This window comes from Musa acuminata, chromosome BXJ3-2 (assembly GCF_036884655.1).
Source record: "Musa acuminata AAA Group cultivar baxijiao chromosome BXJ3-2, Cavendish_Baxijiao_AAA, whole genome shotgun sequence".
In the NCBI taxonomy this organism is placed as follows: Eukaryota; Viridiplantae; Streptophyta; class Magnoliopsida; order Zingiberales; family Musaceae; genus Musa; species Musa acuminata.
This window is the reverse complement of record NC_088350.1, coordinates 951,835-960,057: the sequence shown is the minus strand read 5'-3', so window position 1 is coordinate 960,057 and position 8,223 is coordinate 951,835. Positions and strand designations below refer to the sequence as shown.

Genomic DNA, 8,223 nt, shown 5'->3' with positions numbered 1-8,223 from the left:
TCCATCCGTCTTCTAGAACCGTCATCTGAGTTGTGCCTCCGGCTCGCTTTTCCCTTCCGCTTTCGTCTTCCCTCGTATACCCTCCGCTCTCGCGCGCTGCAATGGCTTCCGGCGGCGCTGCAACGAACAACAACAACAATAGCGTCGTGGTCGCGGCTGCCACTGCCGCTGCAACACCGACGGTGGCGGTGGAGTGGCACCTGAGGCCTCCCAACCCGAAGAACCCCATCGTCTTCTTCGACGTCACAATCGGGTCCATCCCCGCCGGCCGCATCAAGATGGAGCTCTTCGCCGACATCGTCCCCAAGACCGCTGAAAACTTTAGGTCTCCCTTCTCTTTCTGTTGATATTTCTTAGGGATACTAAATGAAAAGGATACGGACTCAATTTGGTGATTGGTTTATTGGCTTTGATGGCAGGCAGTTCTGCACTGGAGAATACAGGTAGGCACCATCAACTTTACGGTTGGTTGTAAGTTGAGAGATTTCAAGTGCGAGACTTGTCTTAATTTCGAATTATTCTGTGTTCTTTTGACAAAATGTGGACTTTCTGGCTTATGGTAGTTGATTAATATGGTTGAGGTCCAATTATTCTAAACTAAGTATTTAGGCTTCTAGATTAATTGGGTGAAGGGTAGTTGGGTTTCATAGACAACTTATTGCTCTTTTGGAGAATTACGAGATGAGATTGTGCAGGCCATCATTTGCGGTTCTAGGGCTGTGAAATCACTACCCACAGCTTAATATGTAGATGAAGGGTTCAGACACATGACTCAGAGAAAAAGGATTGAGGTGGACCCCCGTGGGGGATACCTGTTGAGATGTCTTTGATTTATACCATATTATAAAAAATATTAAACGTGGATGTTGCTCAAGGAAAAAGAAAAGAAAGAAGATACAGTAGTTGAAGAATACCTTTGGGTTGTTACTCAAGCAGAGCCCAAATATTTTTCATCTTCATCAATATTTACTTTGCATTGTCTTATCTTAAAACTACAGATGTTCTCGTTGATGTACAGGTGCATATGTGGTGAGATTTATTCATTTAAACTTCATCTGAGATGACATAAGTGATCTTATTTCTCTTTGCTTTTGTTGGCTTAACATCATGAACTCGAGCTAGTAGTTTCTTGGAATTTGGGTGTTACATTCTTAAACCTAAGATTGAAAAAGCTTGTAGTATCTTTGACCTTAGTCGATTACTAGCTTTTTCTTGGACTAAGCCTTGTGGGTTGGTTCATGTTTGGGAGCCTAAATTTAGCTTCGATCAGTATTGAGTTAATATGAAATTAGTCAAGTCATTTTAAATTTTATACTACTTGTTCAACTTGGAATAAACTTTATTAGGACTGACACTTCATCAATAACAGCTAGGTTGCATGAAGATATTAATCCAAGCCTTTCCAATCTATATGGATACATCTTTGTTTGAGTACTGAAAGTCATGTTCACCTAATTTGGTGACCAGCAGTTAACCTAATGCCAAGCCTCTCAGGTTGGTGCCATGTTCCTAAATTAACATGATTTTGGAGTGGTTAACTAGTAGAAGTTTTAGATATGCTTATTATGAAGGAGAAAATGTAAAAGAGCAAAAGAACTGATGGAAAACAGGCAGAATTGGCCTAGGCAAAATTACTTTAAAATATTAGTAAATATTAAAAATATTATGTGTTTACAGAATAAGAACATCTGCAAGCCTATGATTTGGAATAATTCTATGATTTAAGGGGTCAGAAGCCAAAATATCTGTTAGATACCATTACCAAGCTACTATCACATTAGGAAAACCAACTTTGGTTGATTGTCATTCAGATCCTCAGAAACCAGGTGAAGTCAGGTTCATTGAAAATCAATATTCATATATCCAATTACATCTGTGGACTTTCTACTCAAGTAGAAATCTAGACATAAAAACCAGCATTTTAGTGAAAGCACTTTTAGAGTACATGGTGGCCTTATTGCTAGTCTGTTGCTTGGTTCAAAAATGATATGTAAAATCGTAGAGGAAGAAGAATATGAGGGAAAAAGTGTGAGTGATTTGCTTCAAGCGGTATGCCAAATGAACACAATTATCTCTTTTTATTTCTTAAGTGACTTGTCTAGAAACATTTCAATGAACTCCTTTGTCCTATAGGCACTTGCAATCAAGTTTCGACGAAGTTTACAGAATGCTAACCATGTTTTGGTCGTGAGAGACAAATTAATTTGGGACAATATTCAACTTTAGAATTTAATTGCCTTCTATCTTTTGACCTATGAGATTTCCTACTAAAAAACTCATTGAGAAATTTTGAACTATTTTTTAGTGCCTTGGATGTTATATTGCACTTTTAACTTCTATGGTTGGTCAAATCAAACATGAAACTTGGATGATACTTATTATCAAATGAGCTTACAAGAATGTTAAGATATCTTTTTCAGTTTATTCGAGAGTTCCTGTCCCTTCTCTATGCAAATCCTTTTCTATGAGTTGAGGGGAACCATGACTCTTCTCAAGCCTGACACCTTAGTTGGAGTTTCTCTTTCTGCTGCTTGGGCTTGGAAGCATCTTGCTATTGGTAATATTCGGGCATGTGTTCATTAGTACAAATTTAGTAATCTAAGGACACTGGGACACTTACACTCAACAAGTTTCTATATTTCAATCCATGCAGCCATCTAGGTAGCCTAGAGATCATCTGTATATTGTGAAGGTCGGAGGGCGTAAAACATTTTGAAAGGGTCAACTCAAGTTAGGGTAGGAATAATATCGACTTTTATAACTAGTATCACCTTTTCTTACATCATGATGTATTCCTTGCACATAAAGTGCATTATGTTGTTAAGAACCATATCATGATAATGTGTTGCAGAAAGGCGAACTTACCAATTGGTTACAAGGGATGCCAGTTCCATCGCATAATTAAGGACTTCATGATTCAGGCAGGTGATTTTCTGAAGGTAGGTTTCTTAACTTTAATTCTTCGAACATCATTGCAAGTATTATTCACACTTTATCTACAGCTAAATGTTAAATTTGCGTTCTTAAGATTAGTTTTATCATTTGTGATTTTTTCTTTTATCTCTGAAACAAGACAGCTATGTCGAAGTTTATGCTAGTTTCTTTTTTTTTTTTGAGATGCACACTAATGCAACTTGGATTTTTACAATTGGACAAAATTTGGTTATCAAAATAAGTAGGACCAATCTTGAAGAGGGAATGTGTGTATTACAACTTTTTCTACATTAGAAACAGAACTGACGGTATAATTGAAGTGGCAGAAAATATTAGAAATACAAATCAAGAAAATTGGGATCAGATTGAAGAGGATATTGCTGAGACAATAAAAACAAGATAATTTAAGTGGATATGTCCGGTCATTTGTTGTATGAACAACATATACCCTTTGATCTTGAATGTTTTATGAGAGCTATTAGAAAGCATATTTTTGGCACCAAATACCTAAGAATGTTGATTGGTGAGTGTATTTTGAAAATAAAATATGCTCAAGGTTGCATATTTAATAAGTCTTTGGTAGTACCTTTTGAGTATAAAATGATAGAAAATTGACCAAGGTAGTAGATGGCAAATGTCTACTATAATCTTTTCTCCATATCTTATATGATGATGGATGAAATGGTGGTAGACGGAAAATGTGCGGCTTGCAACGAAAAGAAAACAACAGTGTGTTTTCTTTTCACGTTCTTAGTCTTTTCTTTGATCTTCTTCTAGTTCCCTTCATTCCCTCTTCTCTTGCTACTTTTGAGGCTATAAAATTGGAAAATTGGCCAAAATCGGTCATCAAGGATTGAGTTTAATCATGCTGTTTTCCATTCATTTCCAGCCATACAGCCGAAAGATCTTCTGAAGTAGGATTGGTCTTGTACATACTAATATGGGTCTGCTATATCGCATTGGAATCAGATGGCATTGTGAACTATGCAAAATAATCCTCTATATGATGACTCGTGCTGCTTACTTTATCTAAGAAGCTCTCATCTTATTTGACAAGAATATGTTCATGATTTTGCAGGGTGATGGAAGTGGATGTGTAAGTATCTATGGGAGCAAGTTTGAGGATGAAAATTTTATAGCAAAGCATACTGGTCCTGGCCTACTATCTATGGTATGTAGTCTTATGCAGCTCTTATTTTATTAATTGCTCGAATTTTGTTGGTTCTTTCTGTTTGGATCTTTTTGTCTAATTTATAGGTTTTAATAGTTCTTCCTTTCTGTTCATTTATTTTTTTTTCAGAGTTCACATTTTGTTGTTCTTTTCTTTTAGCTTATTTATTGCATATAGCAATTGTTAAATAGTGTAGCACGTGTGTCATGTGCAATGTGTTTACTATGCAGTACTTTGGTAGGCTTCATATTCTGACTGACCACTTATAAATATTGAATAAAGAATTTTGTATGGTTTACTTGTTTAAAAGGCTTGTTGAGAAAGTCGTTTTATTAGAGTAGCTTCTGTGTCTGATAACTGTAATTCTGTCATTATTGATCACTATGAGATTATTTGGTATTTGCTGCTAGTAGTCATATTTACTGTACGGTCTCATATGTAGAGAGTTAAAAATCTTGGTAAGATTGTGTAATTTTTCTCCTTTCACTTTCTCAGAGTGTCATTAACTATGCAGTTCATCTTCAACAAAGTAACCTGTTTGGTGCATTTTCAGCTTGTAGGCTTCACTTGCTATGTAACAGCTTGGTGTAACTTTTTAGACCAATGCAACTCCACATGCAATTAACTTCATTGCTGTACTCATTAGTAATTTTCTTATCATAATTTTGCAGGCAAATAGTGGAGCAAACACTAATGGTTGTCAGGTATTTGTATGTCTTACTCCACTTCAATGATTTCAATATCTCCGATTTAAGACTTAGCAAATTATAGGATAGAGAATTTAAAAAGCTAAATCATAGAAGACACCTTTTATTTTAGCAAATTATAGGATAGAGAATTTTAAAAATTAAATCATAGAAGACACCTTTTATTGAGGGTAAGCTTCAACTTTTGCTTGACTTGTTCCTTTAAATTGAGACTTGAGAAGGTATTTCTGCAAAACGCATGTCTTTTCCACTTCCGACCACTTCTTATTTGGTTTCTTGTGCCTGCAGTTCTTTATTACATGTGCAAAATGTGATTGGCTAGACAATAAGCATGTAGTCTTCGGGGTAAGTTTTCTTTTTCTCAAAATTATTTCAGTTGCTCCAATAGTTGGTGTTTAAGCACAGAGAAATTGATGAACGAAGCCTTAGTATTACATGGCATTAGTATTACATGGTGCCATAGTCTTACAAAGCGCAGTGATTCACATTACAAGAGCTCTTCAGTGAATTTTATCATCACAAAACGAGATCAATTTGAACTAATGTCTTAATCAGTTTTTGTTCTCCATTGCAGAGGGTTCTGGGAGAAGGTCTCTTGGTTGTTAGGAAGATCGAGAATGTTGCTACTGGACCAAACAATCGGCCAAAGCTCGCGTGCCTAATATCTGAATGTGGAGAGATGTAGAATGTATGTACCACAGAAACTGGTAATTAACATGTCCTCAGTGTATTGAAATTTGTCTTCCATTTATCCGAAACTTGTAGAGATCCGGTGTTGAGAATGTCAGGTTGGTGTATCTCACTACCGACAGGAGAAATATTTAATTTTTCGCAATGGCACCAACCAACCTACAGCAGCCAAGTATCATGAACTTAGCCTGTATGCTATTTTGCTTCTGTGTAGCTTCTACCTGAACATGTCTAACAACTTTTTTTCTTTTTTGGGTGTGCCGAAGTTTCCTGCTGTCATAATTATGATAATCTGATTGGTCTTTCACATAGCCAAGCTTTGATTTTCTCGGTCTTTTATTGGATAAGGGGATCAATTAATTGGAAAAGATTTAATTAAAATGTATTTAAAAATATTGTTTTTTTAAATTCTAGTGACTCCTTTGTATGCCTTCCCATCTCTTATTGTATCCTTGCATTCTTTTGTCCCTCCCTCTCCAGCCCTCTTTTGGTGCCATCTCTATCAACGGTTAAGGTTTATTTTAGTGTATGTAGTTTTAATCATAAATTACTTAAATTTTTTATAATTTATTCATGTTTAAAATAATTTATATATTTTAAAAATATAGCATATAATTTCTTTCTATCAAGTTCGAGTTCTTTTTATCAAATTTGAGTTAATAAACGTTAGAATCTGTTTACGTTGTATATTGATTAATAATAAATTATTAATATAATGATATATATAATTTAAATTTAAAAAATAATTAAGATCAATTTTAACCCTTATTGTTTTGAACATTGATCACTTAAATTTTTATTGTTTATTCGTATATAAAATAATTTTTATATTTTTAAAAATATTATATATAAGTCTTTCTTGTTAAGTTTGAGTCAACAATCATTAGAGTTTGTTTACGTAACATAAAAAGATCAATATCCATATTGTTGAGGAAGAGGAAGCGACATAGTTCATATGGTAGTAGATGAAGGCGGAGAGGTCGAAGGCGGAGGTAAGGGAGAGTTGGACCATCACATCGTAGGCGCAATAGGTGAGGGCACAAGAGAGGATAAAGTGGGAGGCGGTGGGAACGAAGGCATCCAGGAGAAGAAAGAGGGATCAAGAGACCATTATGTGTCTAGCGTTGGATTGGTCAATGCATATCCACCTGATGCAAGACCGAAAGCTCATGAGCTCGTTGTTAGCGTCGGAAAGGCTGCGTGCGTACGATGCCCTATTATGCAGCAACGGCTTGGTGTTGCTGTTGGTGATCGTTTCCACGACGATGCCTTCTCTCACCATTGATGATGATCTCATTCTTTTTTAAACTTAAATTACATGTTATTATATAATAATTTATTATGAGTTAGTATATTATGTAAGGAGATTGTAATGTTTGTTAACTCATATTTGATGGTAGAAACTTATATATTATATTTTTTAAAATATAAAAAATATTTTAGACATGAATAAATTATAAGGACTATGATGAACGTTAACCCCAAGGCATATGATCGGATTAAGGATGTGGTGGAAGCCATCGCTACACCAAGTTCATCCGAAATGGCCTAGCTTTCAGATTCTAAGTTCCTGCTAGCAGCCGAAGCCATTGGAAGTACTATCATAGTAGCGAATGATCGTCCAAGTTTATTGGTGAATCAGGGGATTGGTATGGTTTGTCGGGGGTTGGAATACATATAGTGAGAAGGGCCATAAGAGCATTAACTCTACACTAGATGGTGGCAGGGGAGAGGGTAGGGTTGCAGAATAGAGCAGGGTAGGGGAGTGAGGTGGAAATGATGACTTTTAAGGGTGAAAGAGGAGCATTCGGGAAGGTCACTATCCTCAAAGAGCTAATGACCCATGTGCTATACATTGAAGAATTGATAATAGACTATAGATAATCCCAATAAAAAGGAACGAATAAAAGAAAATGTGGATTGATGAGTCAGTGACAAAGCTACCAATAGAGTTGGAGAAGGGAAGCAACGTGTGATGTTTGAGAGCCAGGGGGAGACGGTTCCGGAATTTCAAAGTGAATAGTTTGCTCGTAAGAACATTGATATTCCATACAATCATATCACTTCTTAATAGGTATAATGCGTATTTATCATGAAGTTATAGAGCCTTAGTGATTATTGTTGAGATTCGGATGGATGAGATTAGCACCAAGACAAATTTGATGTCACGCGATCCCAAATCACTCATGGTAATATTATTCCAATTGATTAGTCAATTTCCCAAGAAGAGTCCATGGTATCAATATTGACTCCGATAAATTAGGCATAGGATCAATGGTTGTTAATTTGGGGGTTCACTATATTATGGATAAAACACATATCATGTAATTATATAATATCTATATTTATATCTTTTTGAATTCTTGATTTTGATGATGAAAACAATTACAAAGTTTATTGAACTAATATGCTTTTAAGATAAGTAATATAAGAGATACTTTAATCATGGACTTAGATTATCAAAGGGCCAACTATCGAGTAGGAGAGTTGGATGTTGTATTAAGAAATTATTATGAAAATTAGACGTCGAGTCGAATGATTGGTCGACATGTTGGAGATCGAACTTCATGCTATAAGTTCGGGCATCATGTCGAAATGATCAAATATTATGATGAAAGATTGAATGTCATAGGAAAGACATGTTGGTGGAATGGACGATATACTAAAGGAAAGAGCGATGTGTCAAAGGTTTAGAATGTGTCGAACGATTGGATAATATAT

The 8,223-nt window shown here is 35.6% G+C and overlaps 1 protein-coding gene across 1 annotated transcript; it reads left to right on the top strand.

Annotated features, from left to right (window-relative positions):
* Positions 1-5,724, top strand: LOC104000742 (peptidyl-prolyl cis-trans isomerase CYP22). The gene is made up of 7 exons (XM_009422864.3): positions 1-325; positions 420-443; positions 2,852-2,939; positions 4,013-4,105; positions 4,777-4,809; positions 5,101-5,157; positions 5,387-5,724. Exons 1-7 carry the CDS (start codon positions 102-104, stop codon positions 5,495-5,497), a joined length of 630 nt encoding a protein of 209 aa, XP_009421139.2. The 5' UTR covers positions 1-101; the 3' UTR covers positions 5,498-5,724.
* The last annotated feature ends 2,499 nt before the right edge of the window (positions 5,725-8,223 follow it).

What these genes read in the sequence shown, in the direction of transcription:
- LOC104000742 (XM_009422864.3), top strand. Translation starts at nt 102, where the DNA reads ATGGCTTCCGGCGGCGCTGCAACGAACAACAACAACAATAGCGTCGTG. An exon ending in AAGACCGCTGAAAACTTTAG is followed by an intron (nt 326 to 419) that starts GTCTCCCTTCTC and finishes CTTTGATGGCAG; the next exon opens with GCAGTTCTGCACTGGAGAAT. An exon ending in GTCCTGGCCTACTATCTATG is followed by an intron (nt 4,106 to 4,776) that starts GTATGTAGTCTT and finishes ATAATTTTGCAG; the next exon opens with GCAAATAGTGGAGCAAACAC.